At 46.0% G+C, this 22,477-nt stretch overlaps 1 protein-coding gene across 1 annotated transcript; it reads left to right on the top strand.

Moving 5' to 3' along the window:
* The first annotated feature begins 1,341 nt into the window (after positions 1-1,341).
* On the top strand, positions 1,342-21,971 carry GINM1 (glycosylated integral membrane protein 1). The gene is made up of 8 exons (XM_075554399.1): positions 1,342-1,497; positions 8,999-9,058; positions 9,226-9,322; positions 16,229-16,371; positions 17,155-17,311; positions 18,143-18,273; positions 19,339-19,502; positions 21,016-21,971. The coding sequence occupies exons 1-8, from the start codon at positions 1,384-1,386 to the stop codon at positions 21,125-21,127; spliced, it is 978 nt and encodes a 325-aa protein (XP_075410514.1). The 5' UTR covers positions 1,342-1,383; the 3' UTR covers positions 21,128-21,971.
* The last annotated feature ends 506 nt before the right edge of the window (positions 21,972-22,477 follow it).

Here is a 22,477-nt window from a genome sequence, read left to right as displayed (position 1 = left end):
GATTCTAATTTACAGTAACCCTATAGGACTGAGTTGCCCGTGGTTTCTGAGACTGTAGCTCTTTACAAGAGCAAAAAAGCCTCATCATTCTCCTGAAGAGTGGCAGATGGTGTTCAATCTGCTGCCCAACTCCTTGCCCACCACACCACCAGAGTCCCTCAACCTGAAGCACAGAAATAGGAATGTGTTTCCTTTTCCTGTCAGAATTTTATTTCAAAGAAAGACTTGAACGAAAAATAAAACAAAACAGACCCACTGCTATCAAGTCAGTCCAACTCATAGCTACTCGATAGGACAGAACTGTCCCATAGGGTTTTCCAGACAAAATCTTGACCTGAACAGACAGCCTAATCTCTCTCTGCTTGAGTGGTTGGTGAATTTGAACTCCGAACCTTGCAAGTCCCTTGTTTCACCCGTCCTATCTCTAAAATCCTTCAGTCAATTATGTAATCTTGTTCATCTGAAATGTCCAAATTCGTTGGCATTCTCTACCTTAGGGTGGGGGTTCGTAACACTAAAAATACAAAGTTAAACTCTTTCATGTTTACAAAGCATCTGATTATCAAGGCAAGGACCCCTGTCTACAAGCTTCTAGTTGAGCAGTTGTCCCCACACTTTTGCATTTAGTGCCCCCCCCCCCCGCGCCCTGACTGATCCTCAGCCTTTTGGCTGCACAATAAAATCACCTGGAAATCTTTAAAAGCTAACAAGCCTCAGCCCAGTCAAATCCGAAATCCCCCAGCATCACTTCTAAAGTGGTCCAGTGGATTCCCTGTGCACTCCCGAGGTTGGTCCAGTGGATTCCCTGTGCACCCTGAGGCTGGGAACTACCAGTTTAATAAAAAAACACCCTTTCTGTAGGTGACATCTTGTTTTTAATGTTTTGCAATATCATTTTCATATATGTATGAAAATCATACACATATTGTTCGAAACCACCAGCTGCTCTTGGAGAAAGCAGCAGCTTTATCCTCCAGTGAACAGTCTTGGATACTTACAAGGACTTTTCTCCCCCTGTCCTACTGGGTCGCTATAAGTCGGCATCGCCTTGACTGCAGTTTGCTTTTGTTTGATCAGAATCAAGTGTCTTGTTTCCCTGGTAGCTGTTGGTGCGTTTGAATAACCCCTCTGTTGCATTAGCAGGACTCCAAACACACAGGAACATAAACATCTGTATATACAGTATATACTATTTCTTAAAACAACAGTCAGGAAAAAAGTAATTGATGATAAAGTCCCTTCTTTTGATTGGACTGCCCCTGGCGTTCTGCCCAAGACCTGAAGTGCAGACCCCGCCCCTAGTGCAGACCCCGCCCACATACCCATCGCCCCGCCCACGGGCAGGCTCCGCCCCCACCGCCCACCGCCGCCGGGGTGTCCAAGATGGAGGGCGCTCCCTCGGCGTCGTCTGCCCTCCGGCTGCTCCTGCTCCTGGCCCTGCCGACCGCAGGGTGGCTGACAACGGGAGCGCCGGGGCCTCCGTCCCGAGCCCCGCAGGTAGGGCCGGCGGCGGGCGGGGCTGTCCCCGAGCGGCTCAGGACCTCCCGAGAGGCCCGGCCAGGGACCGTGGACCTGAGGCGGCTCCAACGTCACCTCCCCTTCCAGGCCGGCCGGGGAGGGCTGGGGTTCCTGGCCCCCCAAAGGAGGAGTCGGGGGAAGCTCTGGGGGAGTGAGGCCGTGCCCGGGGGTCGAAGGGTCGGGAGGGCAAGGGCCGTGAGGGCGCTCTCGTGAGCCATTCCGCCTGTCGTGAGGAGCCCAGACCGACCGCGTTCGGACGGGCTTCGATCTTCGGAAGCGCGGGGCGCCTGCCGCCGTCCGTCATGGCGCCTTCCTGGGGCCGAGCCTGGCGCTCGCCCGGGCCGCGCAGGGTTTCGGGGCTGGGCGACGGGGAAGTGGCTCCGTGCGAGAGGGCGCGTCCGGGCCACCTGCTGATGGACGGCGCGCCTCGGGCTGGACGCCCCCCCGCCCCGCGGCGCCGTGGGCCCGGCCTGGGGCGCGCCGACTGCGCGGCTGGAAGCCCTGACGGCGCGCGACCGCCTTCCCGGCGGATGTTGGGAAAGCAACACTCTCCACGCGGGAGCGGGGCCTCGCGGCATCCCCGCCACCCGGGAACCTGCTGTCTGTGTTAGAGCCAGCCCGCGGGCGATTGTGATGCCGGCCGCTGTCCGAGAGAGCCATCGCCCGCACTAGGGGCCGCGCAGACCTGCTGACTTCCGCCAGTGTTTGCTTGTGCCTGCGGCAATGTGGAAGGTTTTAAACTGCGAGTTTCCCAGAATTCAAAAAAAATCACAACAGAAACACCGACGAAAGTTCAACAACTTTCTGTTAAGTGAAGGCTTGACTACTCGAACTACAGGTGTGACTGGACCCATTGCCAGTATCGCTACCCAAATCCCAAACCCAAACCAAACGCTAACACATAAGCTACCCTAGAGGACAAGGTAGAACTGCCCCTGTGACTCTCGCAGACTAACTCTTTACCGGAGTACAAAGCCTCGTCTCTCGCCCGAGCGACCCAATAGGACGGAGAAAAACTAACTGCCCCCTTGGGTTTTCGAAGCTGTCAATTCTTAGGGGAGTTGACAGCCTCATTTTTCTCTTGTGGAGCCGCTGATGGATTTGACCTGCTGACCTTGTGGTTAGCAGCCACCAGATGCCCGGAACAGGTGTGGCTGACATAAATGTCACTTTGGTACTTGAACTGTTTGAGCGTTCTGCCATTACCCTTGGACCCAGGGAAGGCAAGGCAAGTCAAGGTCGGTTTCCGGTCTGCTTTCCTGAAATGGACATCGGGCACACCCCCTGCGGAAGAACCACTAGTAGCCGAAATCGTGTGTGAGCCACGGTTGCCGCAGGTCGAAAGGCTGATTGCCATGAATAAGCAGAAAGAACACAAAGAAAAAGGAAACCGTTTTTGAAATACTGGAAGTGTGCACACGGCCCCCTTTTTCAAAATTCATCATAGTCGGCTATCAACACAGGACACCCTGAGTCTGCCCAGAGAACCTGAAAAAGCTCCTTTCCACTTCAGGCTTAAAATACACTCCACGGTGGGCTACACGACTTCATCATTTAATTCCCCCCTCCTTCTGCTTTCATTCCACTTTTGATCTTAACTCAGAGTATCATAGGCTCAATGAATGCTGAGCAGATTTCATTGGTTGGAAATGTCTATCTGAGAAGCTTAATCTGCCTGATGAATATCTGGGAACACTTCCCAATGCACAGACGAGACAGCATTGGACAGAGCTCTCTCAAGTTAGACAAGTGCTGCCCACTTTCCTAGGGGTTGCCCGATTCATCACAATAGCAAAATGACAGTGATGAAGTAGCAACAAAAATCATGTTATGGTTGGGGGGGGTCACCACAACATTAACTGTATGAAAGGGTCGCGGCGTTAGGAAGGTTGAGAACCACTGGGTTAATGGGTACCATATGGAAGAGTGCAGACCTGAGCACAAACCTCACTGCCACACAGTAAATTCTGACTCAGCAAGCCTATGGGACGGGAGAGCTGCTCCTGTGGGTTTTCGCGACTGTAAATCTTTCAGGAAGCAGAAAGGCTGGTGGTTTTGTGGTTAGCAGCCCACTGCTTGCCTGACAGACAGCATCACCAGGGCTCCGCGTGCAGACCTGGGTTAGAATGCATACTTATCTGTCCATCCTCTGTCCTATCAGATCTAAGGTTTAAGAAAACTGATGGCATAGAGGTTACTTGTTGGGCTGCTAACCACAAGGTCAGCAGTCTGAAACCACCAGCCGCTCCTCAAAGGAAAGACGAGGTTTTCTACTCCCAGAAAGTCACAGGGGCAGGTTTACCCTGCTCTGTAGGGTCGCCCGCTCGCTACATGTTGGGATCAAGTCAATGGCACTGAGTTTGGTTTCTGTGTGGTTGAAGTCAGGAAATTCTCCCCGCCCCTCAGTGACTCAGATATGTTGGAGTATACCCATCTCTGCTTTGTTTATACAAAAGTAGGGAGGGATTATACAAGATTGCACAAGAATCTGTCTTAAAGCACATTCTTCTAACATTAAAATAACTTAGTCACCAGATAGAGACATCCAGAGGAAACTTACTTTCTTGTATGTGTAAAAATATTCAAAATTGAGTCGGAAGCAGTAAGGGGTGAGACTCCCTTCTGAAATAAGATAATGAATTACTTCCCTGCCTTCACCGTTTTAAATAAAGAGAACTTGGCAAGACCAAAAAGAATTTAATTGAACTTGGTTTCTCTTTGGAAACCAATAGACTCTAAAAGCTCACTGCCACCAAGTTGATTCCAACTCGTGGCAACTCGTTACGATAGAATGGAACTGCCCCTTTTGGTTTCCGAGACGTTAAAATCTTTACAAGAGCAGACAGCTTATCTTTCTCCCTTGGAGCACCTGGTGGGTTTGAAATGGTGACTTTATGGTCAGCAGCTCAGTGTGAAACCTACCATGCCACCTGACCTAGTTACCTTTTACACACCCTGCATCCGAGTAGGCGAGCAGTATATTTGAGAGGGATAGATTAATGACAGCGTAGGGCATGATCACTGCTGAACCACAGAAGCTGTCAAAGAGGTTCTTAGAACAACATCATTTGAAGGTGTGTTAGTCCGGGTAGACTAGAGAAACAAATTCATGGATGCTTATATGTGTATAAGAAAGAGGTTTATATACAAGAGTAATTGAATATTGAGAGAAAATTCCAACCCAGTCCAAATCAAGTCCAGAAGTCTGGTATTAGCCCATATGTCCAATACCAATCTATAAAGTCCTCTTCCGACACACGAAACAAATGCAATGACGCTGAATGCAGGAAGATCACAGGCCAGTGGGTGCAAAATCAGTGGCAGTAGAAGCATCTCAGTGTTGGCAGAGGTCTCTATGTGGCTCCTCTAGTTCCCGGGGTGCATCAGAGTAGGTCCATGTGGCTTCTCAGGGATGTTTTGCAGGAAGTCAGCCTTGTCAGTAGATTTTCCAAGAATGTGAGGAGAGGGAGAGAGAGTGAGAAGTGCCTCATGCCTCCAAGAAGGAATACAGAATTTCCCAGAATTCTTAGAAGGCCATACCCACATCGAGGCCTCATTGGCTATGATCCGATTGATAGACTGGACTCCACCCCTTGTAATTGGCTATGATCCGATTGATAGACTGGACTCCACCCCTTGTAATCCTCTCAAATTGACATCAGATTATGTAACTACCCCCAGAAAGTTATCTCTAGGTTGTTAGAAGGCTGCAGATAATGGTCTTATTTAAAAACCAGATTTTTTTTGATCTGGCATTTGGACACAAAACAATATAATCACCAACCTGATGACTTAATGAGTGTTGGCTTGTGCATTGGTCTTCACCTAACCCTTGTGTGACCCACCTACTCTAGGGCAGCTCCTATCCAAATTGTAGTGTGGACTGCCACCTGGTGGAAACCGATATAGCTGAGTGACTCAAGAAACAGGCCCCATCCAGCCTCCCACCAGCGTCCATCTGGGATGGCTGGGTCCCACATGATTATATGAAAATCCACATTGTCTCAGAAATAGGCTCTTGCTTTTGATTTCAGCATGCCTTCCATTAAGAAAACACATGGTAGCAACACAAAAATTCCAAGCAGAAAGTAATTTGGTTATGAAAGTGTTCACTTGATGGGGGTGGCCCAGGAGAAAGCTGGGCTCGTTCTGAGGAATCACTAGCCAGGAAGGTTCCTAAGCAGCAGAAGGGCCTTTCCACTCCCATGAAGCGTTCCCGTCTTGAAAACCCTTAGGAACAGTTCTCTCCTGCCCTACAGGGTCGCCATGAGTAGTCATGGACTCAGTGCATTGCATTTGAGCATGGGAATTGGGAAGTGTACCACAGTCCACGTAACTGCATAACATAGACCTTCCATGTTGGGGATCCTATTCCATAAGTTGTCCCTGGACACAGCTCACCTTCAAAATGACTTCTGTCACTTTCTCTGGCAGAAATATGTAAAATACTGCGGAGAGACCCCTAGTACTAAGAAGTGTGCTTACATGTTAAATTTGGCAAATGTGGTTAATTTTCTTAATGTCAGAGATATGCATACAACCCCAAGGAACGAGCATGCGCTTTCATCACTTATTAGCACGGGTAGGTTCCAAAGACCAGGTTGTTAAGTGAAAATGGAGGACGACTACATCGCTACATAACTACCAAACTGCTGAGAATCAGCCCAGCCAAACTGACACATAACCATTATAGCCAGCTTTACCCTTACCCACACCTTGGCCTGGTTACTTCGAGACACTGGTCATTAAATGTGCAAAATGGCCAGTAGATTTTGTTACTATTGTAAGTGTGAAATGTCAGCCCTTGAGGTAGTTGAAAGCGAGCAGGCGTATCGAGAGTAATGTTTTTATTCTGGGATAGCAGTGTGTGTCAGGCATTGATGTAACTCATATGGTCGGTGGTGAATACTTCAAATAATGCTTTCTTCTCTACAGAAAGCCCATCGTTTATCTTACACATTTGAGTAGTGGCTTTAGACCATTCCTTTGTTATGTTGGGCGCCGTTGAGTCAGCTCCGATGCGCAGTGACCCAGTGTACAGCAGAGCAACACATTGCGTAGCCCTGCACCATCCCCACAGTGATTGCTGTGTTTGAGCTGGTACCGCAGCCGGTAGCTCAGGCCATCTAGCTGAGGGTCGTCATCCTTTTCACTGACCTTCTGTTTTACCAAGCATGATGTCCTTCTCTAGAGACTGGTTCCCCCTTTAACATGTGCAGAGGATGTGAGATGAAGTCTCACCATCCTTGCTTCCAAGGAGCATTCTTGCTGTCCTCCCAGACAGATGCGTGTGTTCTTTTGACAGTCCACAGTCCTTCCAGTGGTCTTTGCCAACACCATAATTCCAATGTAGCGATTCTTCTTTGGTCGCCCTTACTAATTTCCAGCTTTGTATTTCTAGACCATTCCCTTGTAGTTGTTAGGTGCCATTGAGTTAGATCTGACCCATAGCGACCTTATTAAGCACAACAGAACAGAACACAGCCCTGTCCTGCACCATCCTCACAATTGTTCTGTGCTTGAGCCATTGTTGCAGCCACTGTGTCAATCCATCTCCGGGAGAGCCTTCCTCTCTTTATTTCTGGATGCCCCGCTAATTTATCCAACAGGTGTCCTCCAGAGACTGGTCTCTCCTGCTACCATCCATGTCTAAAGTATGTAAGATGAAGGCTCACTACCCTTGCCTCTAAAGAGCTTCTTCCAAGACAGACTTGCTTGCCCTTTTGGCAGTCCATGGTGCTTTCAGTGTTCTTTTCCAGCACCACAATTCAAATGCATGGATTTGCTTCAGTCTTGTTATTCTGTGTCCAGCTTTCATATGCGTATGAGGCAGAGAAGAATTCCATGGATTAGGTCAAGCACACCTTTGTCCTCAAAATCCGTTCCCTCAGAGGCACGCTGAATGCCACCCACAAAAATGGACACCCAGGGAGGGAGGGCTAACAGGACTGACACCAAGGGCTCTAATAGAAAGTAAATATCTAGAAAATGATGGCAACATATGTACAAATATGCTTGATAGTGTTGATGTATGGATTGTCAGAAGAGGTGTAAGAGCCCCGTAGAATGATTTTTTTTTTAAAAAAAGAGTCAGCCATGTTGTGTAGAAGAAAGAAGATTCCAATGCTCATTGGTAATGCAGTGGATCATTAAATTGGCCATAGCACACAAAGCAGTGTGGCTGGCATGCATCAGCACTGTTGAATAAAGCAGCTCTAGGAGAAAGTAAACGATGTAATTCCACTTATATAAAGTTCAGTCACTGATAAAACTAAACACTACTTCGCGAAGGATCCGTTGGTGGGGAAACCCTAAAGCAGTGTTTCCCTCTGCTCCTTGGAGGGGGCTGGAAAGAGCCAGGTAGGCCACCAAGGCAGATAGATCCCTACACTCTATCCTGGTTGCTGGGTTACAGTACGAAAGGTCTTCATTGCCAGGAAAATGCTAAGCGGTTTTTTATTTTCCTGAAAAGCCAAATAAGTTTGGGAACCTAGGCTCTAAATCAAAGCAAGAACTATGGAAATCGGTCAGATGTTTCTTTGTGTTTGTCTTCAACAGTTTTATTGGAAAGGAACTTAGATAGCCTATAATTTGATAGTCAAATCATTCAGTCATATGAAGGAGAATTATCCAGTCACCCCTACATCAATTTTTTAGAGCATTAACACCCCCCGCAGGGTTAAATTGCCTCTAAGATGAATTAGGCGATCACAATCCATTCTTGTGCTCCCTTTCCCAAGAGAGGAGTGGACAGATAATGGGACAGGAGGACGAGATAGAGAAGTACTAAGCGGTGGTGAGTGGGGCGCAGGCTGGGCAGTGAGTGCATGAGGAGCCCTCCTGGCACAAGGGGAGTGCTTGGTTGCTGCCTGAAAGGTTGGCTGTGTGAACCCACCCAGCAGTTCCCTGGGAGCTGGTTCTGCTCCGTCCTGCAGCGTGGTAGGAGTCAGAATTGACTTGACCGCACACAGGTACCCGAGTATTCATTCATCTGTTCTTTGAAACTCGTTTGCATACTATATGACATATTGCAGTTAAATGGAGAAGACACAGAGATGATCAAACATTGGAATTGTGAATAAGGGCATGAAAGGGGCACTTTAAAAATGGAAATGATGGTCTTTTGAAAGTTTCTTTTCCTTGCATAATGGCTGCATAATTCATAGCCCTGGTGGCACTGTGGGTTAGGCATGAGGCTGCTCACTGCAAGGTCAGCGCTTCAAGCCTCATAGGTGCTCCGCGGAGGGAAGGCGCGGGAGGAAAGCAAGGCTGTGTGTGCCACTGTAACGATTGACCGTCTTGGAAATCCTCCGGAACAGTTCTGCTTGGTCTAGCGGGCCAGCTCCCTATGTGACAAAATGGACTCAGTGTCCCGGGGAGTGAGCTGAGTATATGATAGAATAGATCTAACTGAGAGGAAAAGTAAACCCTGTCATTTTCCATTTGTGAAATGTAACGCGTGTGTGATTTGTTTTTGCAGGACAGCATCAGAATTAATGTGACTACCTTGACAGATGATAGGCAGATATCCAAAAAACAGGTTTGTTTCCTTTTGATTATGTTTTTAATACTGCAGTTGGCAAAGTATTATGCAGCCAATTTTGTTTTTACCGATACATCTAATTTAGTTAGAAAAATGTACTTTTGGCTGAATTTGTCATCATTTATAAGCCACTGGAATTAATGCATATGCTGCTTTATTTTTAGGTTGTTCTTAACATAACCTATGAGCGTGGACAAGTGTATGTAAACGACTTACCTGTAAATAGTGGTGTGACCCGAATAAGCTGTCAAACTTCAATCGGTGAGTACAGCTCAATCTTTTCCAGGTTCTGTTTTTAACGAGGCTGTTATACGTTAGTGCGACATAGTTTGGGGATGTTCTAGATTTCCATTGTAGATTTAAAGTAGGCATCATGGCTGGGATGGATAATAGCACCGAGGCATGTAAAACAGTTCCTACTGTACATTGGTTATTCTGGGCTTTTTTCTTTCTTAAGGTTAGATGGGATTGCATTTGCAGTAGGTAGACAGGAATGTAAGAATGAGTGTAGAGGAAATAAATGAAATGGCAAGAGCAAAATAACAGCATTGGAAGTTCTTGGAAATACACTGTTTTTATTATCTTCGGTCCGTTCTTGCATAAACTAAAGAAAAAGCAGCGATGTGGGAGTGTGCCATTTTATTTCATGAAATGACGAATATGCGGAATGCACGTAGTTATAAAGTGTGATTACACATTTTCAGATAAGCATGTACAGACAGTAGTAAATTTCTAAGCACTTGTATCCTATGCGTTTTTTAAATCCTGTACATTTAGATTCACGGGGTATTTTCCTTGTTGTCTAGCAGTGGTACTACTCCCTCATTTTGCATGTAGAAGTATGTGGCTTAACTTCCGAACATTTGGACATTCTTGTTGCTGCTACGGCTCTGCTCGGAGAACTTCTCTTTTTCATTCCAGTGCTTGGAAATGTGAGGCTTGCTCTGTGGTTCAGCCTGCGCTTACACGTGTCAGTGCTCCTTTCCACGTAGCCTTGGAGGAACGCTGTCATTGATTGGAGATGATGTTCTCAATGCAGTGAGGTCAAGCTAATCGGACTGTTGAGTAGTTTATGTACTTGCGAATCTTCTTTTTTAATCGACTTGCTCTATCCATCACTGAAGGGGTCAACAACCAAACCACCTCACTCCTTGGCTGTAGAGGAGCTTCCCACTCGGTGGCGCCCCCATGTGTTAGAGAGGGGAACTGAAGTGGGAAGCTCCATGATAAAGTTTTTGCCTAGTCTCCTTGCGGTTCTATCAATTTTTGTTTGGTATTTTTAAAGCTATATTAATAAATACAGAACACTGTTGTGCTTTCCTGGTATATTGACTCTTATGTCACTATGATTGATCTCCCCTCCAGCGCTCTTGATAAATCTTGCCTTCAAGATAGCTTGGTCTCCATGGGCTTCATGACGGGCGCTGCTGCATGGTCTGTCTGGCCATTTTCTTTCCATTTTTGTATTTATTTGTTTTTAAAATGGGTCCTTATGTGTAAGGGGAATCATAAGCATCAGGCTATCTCGGTTTAAAATGTACAATCTGTCTCTTGGGACTTGAGTTTGTTTGCATCAGTGAAAATGACTGACAGCACTTGAATTTAAGTCTCTCACCTTACTGATGCATTTCATATTTGTGTTGCCTGGACTGTGCTCCATTCTCTCCCTCTTGTTGCCTAGTTTTGAGGTTATTTTATTTCACATGCCCCCCCTCCCCTCATCTTGTTGGTTGGATATTTTTTGTTCTTTTTGTGGTTGGAGTTCCTGGGTGGGGCAAGCAGGGCGGATTGGGCCGAGGACCTATAGATGGGAGGTTGGAGGCCCCTCTGAGTGCTTGCCGTCTATGTGGGAAACCCGCCAAGGCCAGCCCTCTGACCCTCAGGAGACAGTTGTCTAGCACACACAAGGGAGTTGGCACGAGTCAGAATCCACTTAATGGCAACTGATTTAGCAGTTGCCCTTGAGACGAATAAATGATTACTTTCATCACTTCCAAACAAGACAGAAACCTTAGACTATTTTAACTCTATTTCCTTTGGGTTAATATTGTGCCATTTTAACTCTACATGTTGTTAAGCCCCAGGTGGCCTTATTACCCTAATAATTTGTGTATGTGACTAGCAATTTGTTTAGTCTGACATTCCTGGAGGTTCCCCTTGGTTTCCTTGTCCATTGCTCTTCACTCCTCCTCGTAGATCTGGGCCCTCCTCAGAGGTCATTTTCCTTCTCCCTAAAGAATTCCTCTTAAAGGAAAGGAGTAGGAGGCAAAGTGCATACAGAGAAGCCTAAATACAGACATGTACATATGTAAATAAATATATTTATGATTATGGGGGCAATAGACTTATGTGTATATATTTATAGGTCCAGTAGTAGGGTAGCAGATGGACATTGGGACTCCTCATGCATAATCCCCCAATACAGTAGCATCTCGCCCTGCTAAACGGTCATTGCAGGATACCCACCTTCCCGACATGATCACTGAAGACAGACGTGTGTGTAAGCAAACGTGGTGAAGAAAGCTGATGGTGCCCGGCTATCAAAAAGACATAGCGTCTGGGGTCTTAAAGGCTTAAAGGCAAACAAGCGGCCATCTAGCTCAGAAGCAACAAAGCCCACAGAGAAGAAGCACACGGCCTAAGCGAATACAAGGTGTTGAATGGACCATGTAGCAGACACCAAGGAACAAAAACAATCATTGTGTGATCACCTTCCTCACATAATCGCTAAAGACGAAAGTGCATAAGCAAGTGTGGTGAAGAAGGCTGTTGGTGCCCGGCTACTGAGAGATATAGCGTCTGGGGACTTAAAGGCTTGAAAGCAAACAAGCGGCCATCTAGCCCAGAAGCAACCAAGCCCACACAGAAGCAGCACACCAACATAGGTGATCGTGAAGGGCAGAGGAGACCAGGTCTCAAACAACAAAGGTGGGGTGGTGGTGAGAATCACATCACTGTGAAAGAGGGGGAGTGCATGATGGGGACCCAATGCCCATCTGTAGACAGCTGGACATCCCTTCCAGAGGGGTAGTGGGGAGGAGATGAGTCACTCAGGGTTCAGTGTAGCAACAATGAAACTAAAAACCTTCCTCTAGTTCCTGAACGCTTCCTCCCCTCCCAATTACCATGACCCCAATTCTCCCTTGCCTTGCGGACCTGGTTAGACCAGAGGATGTACAGCGGTGCAGTAGGGATCTGGAAACACAGGGAATCTAGGACAGACGAACCCCTCAACACCAGTGGTGGGAGTGGCAACGCCAGGAGGGAAGGGGGTGTAGAAAGGGAGAACCGATCTCGGAGATCTATGTGTAACCTCCTCTCTGGGAGATGGGTAATGGGGAGGCGGGTGAGGGGAGACGCCGGGGAGTGTAAGATAAGATATAATAATTATTTATAAACTATCAAGGGTCCAGGGGTGGAATCTGGGAGGGGGTGGGGAGGAAGGGAAACTGAGCTGATTCCAGGAACCCAAGTGGAAGGTGAATTATGAGAATGACGAGTGCAACGAATGTATAAGGGTGCTTTGCTCATGTGATGTATGTACAGATTGTGATAAGAGCCTTATGAGCCCCAATATAAAGATTTTTTAAAAAGACGTAAAAGAAACTTGCATGGTAAAAAAAAAAAAAAGAAAATACATAGAAAAATACTCCCTTCAGGACAGAATTAATAAATCTACAATGTTATTTTTGTCTGTAATAACTATAACTATATATAGCTTTATATATATATAAAAGAATTCCTCGTAATAGTGCGAGTTGGCTGGCAGTGAATTCGCTGGAAGCATCCTAGTGTGCCTTCATATGATTTATTTTAAATGACCCTTTGCTGTGCTGTGGGGAAAGTTTAGCAGTGCCCTCATGTAGGGGTTCTTTTGCAGGGCATGGGAACATCGACCACCTCTTTGGTGTTGTACTTCTAGAGTCTTCCATTGAAGGTTACTTTGATTCTTGCTCCTTTGAAAATAAGGAATCACTTTTTCTCCTGGATGTTTATAAGGTTGTTTTGGCTTTTATCTTTGGTTTTTAGTTTCACTGTGATCTGTGTAGGTTTTCTTAGGGTATTTACCCTAACAGGTTTTGTTCATCTGGGACTTTGTGTCTTTTTGTCAGTGTTAACATTTTCTCTCAACTGACACCAGTGCTTCACCCTCTGCTGCCTCTGTTCCTTCTTACTTTTCAGGGACCCGCATTAGAGCCTTCCACAGAACCCCATATAAAAGGGGACTTCGAAAAATGGACTGAAAAGATAATGAAATTTCCCCCAAACTTTATGGAGCCCCTTGTCTGTCATATATTCCTTCCTGTTTTTTCCTCATTTATTTTCTTTCTATTCTTCCAGCATACATTCCCATTATATCTTAACTGAGTTCATTTTATTTATTGAATATGAATTTCCATTTCACGTTTTCATAGCTTCTAGCTCATCTCAGTTTTCTTAAGCCTACTCGCTGCAGTACTAGAGGTTATGTCTGTTAGCTCGGACATTGAAGCACCTGGGAGTCTGCCTTCTTCTCTTGATCCTTTCCCTTGGTGTCTCGGCAGGTTTGCGGCTGAGCGTGAGAAGGTACAGAGGCACCAGGGGAGGCTCTCTTCCTCCCGAGGGACTCCAGGGTCCCTGGAGGCTGTGACCCTAAAGGGCAGAACGCTTTCATTAAGTCAAGGCGGGGCTGGGTTCAAGGCGCGATTTCCATCTTTTTGAGACCCGGTCTGTTTCTCACTCGTGTATTCCTCAGGTTGGGCTCTTCATAGTTTCCTAGGGAAATGGAAGGGCAGCAAAAGAGAGGACAGCCTGCAAGGAGAGGGGTGGACCCAGCGGCTCAACCCTGGGCTTAGGCACAAGAACAACATGAGGACGGCGCAGGACCGCACAGTGTTGGTTTTGTTCTGTGGTGGTGGGGTCACAATGGGTTGGAGGTGACTCGATGGCACCCAACAACAAGTAAACGCTTGGGATGCTTGTCAGGACCTCTCTCCTCCTTTGTGACCCTCAAACTCCCCAGCATCACGAACCTGCAAAACTTTGTTTCATTTCTTGTCATTATGTGTAAACTCATTTTCCCAGCCCTGCCTTGCTGACTAACCTCACCTGCTTTCTGAGACCTGGCACTGCCTTCCTTTTGTCCCCCAACTGTGCCGACTGCCCAAACCTCCGTGTAGCTTCTCCGCCTGGCCGTGATGACTTCCTACTCAGTGTCATTACTTCCGATTCCACTTTTCATCCTCTTCCCCCAGCCAGTCTGGGGCTGGCAAGCGCCTTAGAGGGAAAATCATATGGGATGTGGAACTCAACACGGTGACCCCCTTGCTGGCCCCTAAAGTACTGTCCATCTTTTCAGCTTTCTGATGCCCCCCGTCAGATTTGGGCTTTCACTGTGGATGTGTGTAGATTTTGTGCAAACTGCCCAGTGGTTCTCAGTGCGAGGGCTGGTCTACGGCAGATGAATCTGCTGTAGCTAGAAAAAGAAGTGCCCCTCCAGGCTGCATCATTCCCCTGGCATTGTGCTTGCTGGGGATTTGATCTGGAATACAGCCTGGCTCCTGGGCTTTCGGGCCTTCCAGTCTGCCTGGTGTTGCACTGATTGTGTGCTCCTTTGGGAGCCGGGACAATTGCTCGTCTGATCCAGTTACAACAAGGGTCTTCAAAAGCATGAGGCGTGATCACAACAGAGCATGGTCTTTCCTGAATTCCTTTAGAAAGGCCTTCTTAAGTAGTGGAATTCGTTCTCTTGTAGCACAACACACGTGCCAGAAACATCACGTCTTTCGACGTTAATCTCTACGATCTCATAGTGGCTGGGGTGCAGGAATCCAGGCCTGGGTTGGTTGGGTCCTCTGACTCTGGGTGGTGACTCACAGGAATGGAGACACCTTAGTGCTCACCCAGAGAAGATCCTCTGCCCAAGTCTCTCGGGTAGACGACAGCTCACAGCCTCTGGCTTCATCGTCTAGCCAACAAGAAAGACTGCCAGCGAGAGAGAGAAGTTTGCAAGTGAGAAGTCAGCGTTTTTGTGTTCTAATCATGAAAGTTAGAAGCTGTCACTGTTAGTTGGATAGAATCCAATCCCCAGGCCCCAAGGACATGCAGTGTCCTGTGAGTTAGCCGGAGGCCCTGTCAGTTAGCTGCCTGCGCTGCAGGGAAAGTTGGAGTGAATGGAGGACGGGTGTTGTTTTCCATGAAGCTTGTGCTGCTGCTGAGCTATCACTCCAGAGTACGTTGTCACCATGGAAACAGCCTGGTCATCATTCAGAGTGGGCATCTTGGTTCCTGGGGGGCAAATAGTCCTCAGATTGTCAGCATCTGAGACAGAAACAGCACGTTCTTTTGCATCGGTTTCGTTGGACGGTGCCATTTTATCACTTTTTCTAGCATGTTGAACCATGGTAGAGTTGTCATTGGCTGCAAAGTCACCGCAGCTGCTTTACCCCGTCCCCACTGGAGGGGTGGGGCAGCAGGTGTCAACAAGACCCTCTCAAGAGGAACACCTGGAAGCTAACCCTACCCCTGAAACATCAAAGCAGTTGCCGTGGAGTACACTCCAACTCAGGGCAACCCACTGTGCAGAGCAGAACCGTGAGCCAGAGGCCTTTCAAGGCTAGGACCTTAGGAAGCGGATCACCAGGCCTTTCTTCTGAGGCACCACTGGGTGGACTTGACTCACCGACCTGTAGGTTGATAGTTGCTTGTATCAGTCATCCCTTACTATTCATTAACAGGGTAAATTACAGGGTTTTTCCTCTGTTGTGCTCCTGCTCTCGCTGAAGGAGGGGCATATTGAGAAAACACCAATGCGCGTTCTCCCAGTGCATTTTGAGAGTGCACGAGTGAGTGAGTTTGCTTGACTGAAGTTGGCGACCCACTGTGTCTCGGCTCTCCTTCATGCTGTGCCCTGTCGGTCCCTCCCTCACAAGCGGAACAAGCCAGGCGGAAGCCGTGGCCACGTGGTGTCGCTTGCAGCCGGGAGGCCGTCAAGCACTTTCCCCGCAGAGGTTTGTGAAAGCACCTTTGTCTCTGTAAATGAGAAACTGTCATGAGTTCAGGGATGCAAATGCCAAACAACTGTCGTAAGACTGCCCTGTTCCATGTGAAGTGTCTTCAGTTGAATCAAATGGCTAACAGACGTGGGGCAATTTCTGTTCATAGCTGTCACCGCTTTTTTTTTTCCAGTGAAGAATGAAAATATGGAGGAAAAAAGCTATCTTGGAATTGTCAGTGTAAGGATTTTAGTTCATGAGTGGCCTATGACATCTGGTTCCAGTGTGCAGCTAATTGTCATTCAAGAAGAGGTAGTAGAGATCGACGGAGAACAAGTAAGACAGTGGGCTTCTTAATGGGATATTCATCTGTAAAGATTTAAATTTGTGTTAGGTGCTCTGCATGTGTGACATGATTGTTTCTGATTTTATAAGGAACCATACCAAAATCAGGTCGATGTGGACTCATAGTGACCCTATAGGACAGGGTAGAAAGAAGTGCCTCTGAGTTTCAGAGACGGTCACTCTTGACAGGCATAGAAAGCCCTTCTAGCTCCATTGGTGTGGCTGGTGGGTTAGAAACTCTGTCCTTCCAGTTAGCAGCCCAACTCGTAACCACTACGCCACCAGGGCTCCTCTTGATAAAGAAAGCAAGCACCTTGATGCGGGTATCCAGTCTTTGAGAATTTTGGTTATTGCCTTAGGGTCTGGAGACATTTATCATATACATGTTTAAATCACTTGGGAATATTATGAACATCATTGACCGAAGCAAGTGCTTTCTCTAACTAACTGCAGTGGTACTGAGAGGAAGTGTACACCGTGGCCAGTGCTGTTGCATCGATTCTGTCAGCACCCAGGGAGCCCAGACCGCCCCTTCTGTCCTTTAGCCGCGGAGTGCTTGCCCACTGCTTCACCAGCGCTCCCAGCTTCTGTGAGAGTGTGTGCTGATGCAGACAGGAGTAATTAGAGTTGAGAATGAAATGCCTCGCAGTGTGGGGAAGTGAAGAGCAATTGTTTGGCTAGGAATCATTTTTCAGTTGCAGAGTTCAGGCAAGACAATTCACCTTTAAATTCTTACTGACATGACACAGTAAAAGCTTAGTTTTGCTTTCGTAGGCACAACAAAAGGATGTCACTGAAGTTGCTATTCTAGTCAAGGACCAGGGCGTCCTCAGGCATTCCAACTCCAAGCTGCCGTTGGAAGAAAGCATGCTGTTCTCTATCTCCCGGGACAGCGACCGTTTCTTCACCCTTCCCAACCTCTCCAGGAAAGGTAATGTGAAGACCACTAGCCACAGGCTTATGGAAATGATTGCTTTGGTTGATGGTTTTTTATAAACGTCTCTGTATTTTTCTTCATAGTGGGTATATTTCACAGTAAGCCTCTTTTGAAACTGCTTTACAGCATGTTCTACCCTGTGTGTCTCGTGAAGGACTTCGAGTCTTAGTACAGTGTGACCAGTGCTGCGCACATGGCGCCATTGGTCGTAGCACCTCGTCGTACTCGGGGTAGGTAGCTAGTACATAGTATCAGACTATTGTCAGGGCTTATTAGAGGGAAAAACACTCCTTCGATGCTGTAGCTCCCACTGCATGTTTGCCTGCAGCTCCCACCTGGACCGTCTTCTGTGTTGCCATGGTCATCTGTCCCTGTGGCACTGACTGTGAGTGACTTTAAATGATTATAAAAACCTCTGAGAACTGGTTGGGTGCTGTGATAGGAGAGAGAAACGCAGGTCGAGGTTGCAGTATGTAGTGAGTTCGATTAGAAAGGTGCGAGGGCTTAGTCTTTCTGCCCACCCCGCGCTCACACTAGCATCTGCCGTGAGAGCCTGCTCCTCTGTCTGTCCCTTCCTTCCACTTCCTTGTGTACCTGTCAGTTTGGTTAAAGTCAACTTTAGACTTCGAGAGTTTGTACAACTATTATAAACTACTACGTGGAATGCCCTTCTGGCTTTGAAACCAGTCACGATCAGATGTTTACCCCATCTCCCAGGGTACCTCGTAGACATGTTCTCTCCTCAGCGGAACTGGCACAGGCAGCTTGGGCCCAGTAGGAGAGAGAGCATCACTTTAGGATTGTTCCTCCTCTTCCTCCTCATAGAAAGCGCTGGTACATTGCAGACCACCAGTCAGTATCTCCTCAGGGATGTGGAGACCACCGTTGATGAAGATGCTTTACCTGGCAAATTACCTGAAACTCCTCTCCGAGCAGAGCCACCATCTTCATATAAGGTGAGGCAGGTAGGGAATTTTATAAGTGGTATGGTTGTGCTAGCATTTCAGAGGAGGATGGAGACTGGAAGGCCAGCAAGGACCCTGGTTCAAAACTCCCAGCCCTTTCTTTCCTGTAGGGTCACTATGAGTCAGAATCCACTCAATGGCAGTGACAGCCAAACTAAATTCTTTTCAATTAGCAGTTATTTCCACATGCTTTATATAGTTAGTAAATTTCAGAAATATTGAGGCGAATGAGGGGAGTTGGAGTGAAGACCCAAAGCCCATCTGTAGACAGTCGGACATCCCCTCACAGAAAGGTCACAAGGGAGGGAAACGTCATACAGGGTGCAGTATAGCACTGATGAAACACACAACTTTCCTCTAGTTCTTCAATGCTTCCTCTCCCCACTATCATGATCCCAGTTCTACCTTGTAAATTCTGCTAGACTGGAGCATGTACATCGGTATAGATAAGAATCCAGGACAGATAAACTCCTCAGGTACAGTAATGGGAGTAGCAATACCATGAGGGTAGAGGGGAGAAAGGGGAAACTGATCACAATGATGGACGAACAATAGAAACGTGGGTGAAGGGATATAGCGGACAGTGTAAGATGTTAAAATAATAATAATTTGTAGTTTATCAAGGGTTCACGGGGGTGGGAGGGAGGGAAAAGAGCTGATACCAAGTAAAAAGAGAATGTTTTGAAAATGATGATGGCAAAAAAAAGAAAGAAAATGATGTCAACTTATGGACAAGCCTGCTTAATACAACTGATGTGTGGATTGTTTTAAGAGCTGCAAGAGCCCCCAATAAAATCATTTAATTAAAAAGAAAAAAATTAGCATCTCTGGGCCTACATCGCTAGTACGTACTTTTAAAATCGTAAGTAGCTTTATTGAAGGACATTTTAAAATAAAACACACCCATTGTAAATATAGTTAGCTGCCTGTTGACATATGTGGACCACCATGTTCAAGATGCAGAATGTCCCCATTACCCCAAATGCAGGACCGAATTTGTGGTTTCACCTCCGAACTCTGCTGAAAGGCTTGTCTAATCAGACCTCCCGTTTCTAGGTCATGTGCCAGTGGATGGAGCAGCTCCGGAAAGATCTGTGTGGCTTCTGGAGCCAGGTCTTCCCCGTCCTTTTCATGTTCCTGAATGTCTTCTTAATTGGAATTATCGGAGCGGCTGTGGTCATAACCATCTTAAAGGTGCTTTTCCCGGTTTGTGAATACAAGTAAGTATTTCCTGCAGGTACTGTGCTTACACTCGAACTCCTTCAAGGCAAGCATGATCACGGGGTTACCAAGGAAGACAGGAGTTTCCTAATAACCAAGTGGCAAAGCCAATGTTGGAACTCGGTCTGTTTCTTAGGAAGTCCTTTGGTCCGTTCAACACAGTACAATGTAATGTAGTTAAGCCCCAAACTGCTCGTTCCCCTTCATATTTTTCTGTAAGAAAATGACCAATGATCTTGCTAACAATGTATTTTATTTTAAAAATCTTTTTCAATGTACTTATTTTTTAATTTATTATGAGTAACTTTCTATGGCTTAAAAAGTTAATGAAAACACTACTGCAAAGGGAAAGGGATGAGTCCTCTCTCCACCTGCTCTCATTCCGCTCATCAGAGGTCTGCCATTCTAGAAATTTCAGCACACACGCACAAACATTCTTTCATGTCCAGATGGGATCATACTGTTAACTTTTCAGTTCCATTTTTCCACATACTTTTGGGAGTTCCCTCATGTGAGACATATAGCTGTTGCTTATCCCAGACTATCATTTGTAGTATGATCAAGTCATGATGATAAGCACAAGTTTTAAATTTGGAGTCAATGTAATTTCTCCTAGTAATGACTTCTAGGGTTTTCATTTGGCTCAAGTGGGCCTTTTTCATCTTAAAAATTGTTTTGTTTCTTTTTTAACTTTTAAGACTAAGGACAGGAGCTCTGGTGGTATGGTGGTTACGCATTGAGCTGTGATCTGTATCTGCTTTCTACTCTCGTCAGTAGTTAAACTCTTGGAAAACCACAGGGGGTCACTATGAGTCGGCATTGACTTGATGACAGTGAGTCTGGATTTTTGGTGTGGTGTGTCTAAGAGGAGCCCTGGTGTCGTAGTGGGCTAGCTCATCACCTGGGTCAAGTTTGAAGCCATCAGCTGATGCTCTATTCCTGGAAAGAGTCTCAGAAACCCACTGGGGCAGTTCTATTTTGTCCTATCATGGCAGGGCGTTTGCGTTCATGTGTCCTTTAAGCTAGAATTTTGATTTTGCTTTCCGAATGGAGAGGCCATCATCCCATCAGGAATGTACCCACTGACATTCTGTAGGGGTGATCACCGTTTGTCTCTGTAGCAGTGATGGTGTGAGTGACCTTAAGTGTTATAAAAACCTCTGAGAATTGGTTGGCTTCAACCTAGAGATCTGCTCTCTGCTCAGGTACTGTAATGAGATTCAGGGGTGTGGCCTAGTCTTTCTACCCACCCTATGCACACCTAGCATCTGCTGAGAGCCCTGCTTCCCTGCCCCTTCCTTCCCAAACAGTACCAGGTAGTTCACTTCGTATGTCTGTCTGTCCCTCTGTCAGTTTGGTTAAAGTGAACTTTGGAATCAGCCTATGTGCAAACATATAAATCTCTTAAATGAAATGAAGCTAGGTATGTATTTAATTCTAACCTGAAGTAGCCCTAGCCAGTATAGGTCCAAGAAATGTCTGATTCTGCTAATTAATTATCTTCTGTTTCAGGGGAATTCTTCATCTGGATAAAATGAATGTTATACCTGTGACAACTATCAACCTATATCCTGAGAGTCCTGAGAAAACAGCAGGAACATTTGAAGATAAAACATGTATTTAAAGCACCCTCTCCAATCATGGACGCTGAATTAGTCTACTTGGATCCAGGCTTGTCACTTGAACATACGTTTCTTTAAATCATGAAGAATCAATTTACACTAGACAAAGTGCTAAACTCCTAAACCTGCCTTAAAAAGTGACAGGTTCGCCTGTTCTGAAGCAGAACTGGCTATTCAGATGAGAGACAGGTAGGGGACAATTAACGTGGAAGAGAGGCCGGAGATGACTTTGAACTACCCAAAAGGAGGCAGCAAGACAAACTGCCATGTGCCAATAACTTTTCAAGGTGCCTTTTAAAGGAAATTATATCCACTGAATTACTATAATATATGACTATGAAAAAGCACTTTATGAAATCCTAATTTAAATATTCAAGAACTTAACACTTATTTTTTTATTCAGTACAATGTGCCTTTGTATTAGGGTTGTGTTTCAGTACAAAATCACTGAAGTGTATTATGACTTGATTGTATACAGTACACCAAGACTACTTACCTGAGTACAAAGGGATTTGAAAGTCATAGTGACATTCTCACTGTAAATTTTTTTGGTGGGGAATTAATTTTTTGGTGGAAATGACTTAAGACTTTTGCCCAGGTGAGAATGACCTACAGATGCTATTCGCTCCCTTTCACTACCGGTAGCTGGAACCACGATTGAAACAGTTCACTCGCCAGCAGCATTATGGAATCAGAGTGCCACAGCAGTGTCCTCTTTTGTAACCAATGCCATGTTACATGTGTTTCACAGTGTGACTTTGTATATAACTTTAACTTGACTCCGTGTGAAAGATGGGTACCTTCTATTCTGTTTCATTAAAAAAAAAATACTTTGGTTTCAGCTCACCATTGGAAGTGTTGCCCAAGAATGTAAGCACTTTCCCCCCTAAATTAGGCTGAGAAAGAGGAGAGGGATTCTTTGACTTTTTAGACAGTCATCATAATAGCCCTGTGGAATGTGAGTACTAACTTCATATTTTAGAAAAATTGGTAATAGCATGCAATTTATAATATGATCCTAAAGTCACCCGGCTAGTACTCCTTGACTTCTCCATGCCTTCCTCATTCCATAGGTTGCTAAAAGCCCTCCAGATGATGTCAGGGCCATGTTACATGCATTAGTAAGCATAAGCTTACACATTCTAGAAAAAGGAAAACTCTAAAGATGGAGCTGTCGGCTCCCATAAAGATGTGAAGTCTTAGAAACACTAAAGAATAGTTCTGTGGGATTGGCATCAACTTAGTGGCATAGATTGTTTTAGTTTTAAAATAAAACAAGTTTATAGCTTAAAAAACTTTATTCAGAATCATAAGGTTTTAAAAAATCTTATGAAAGTTAAAAAAATATAGCA

This window comes from Tenrec ecaudatus, chromosome 7 (assembly GCF_050624435.1).
Source record: "Tenrec ecaudatus isolate mTenEca1 chromosome 7, mTenEca1.hap1, whole genome shotgun sequence".
In the NCBI taxonomy this organism is placed as follows: Eukaryota; Metazoa; Chordata; class Mammalia; order Afrosoricida; family Tenrecidae; genus Tenrec; species Tenrec ecaudatus.
This window is presented reverse-complemented; position numbering and strand designations above follow the sequence as displayed.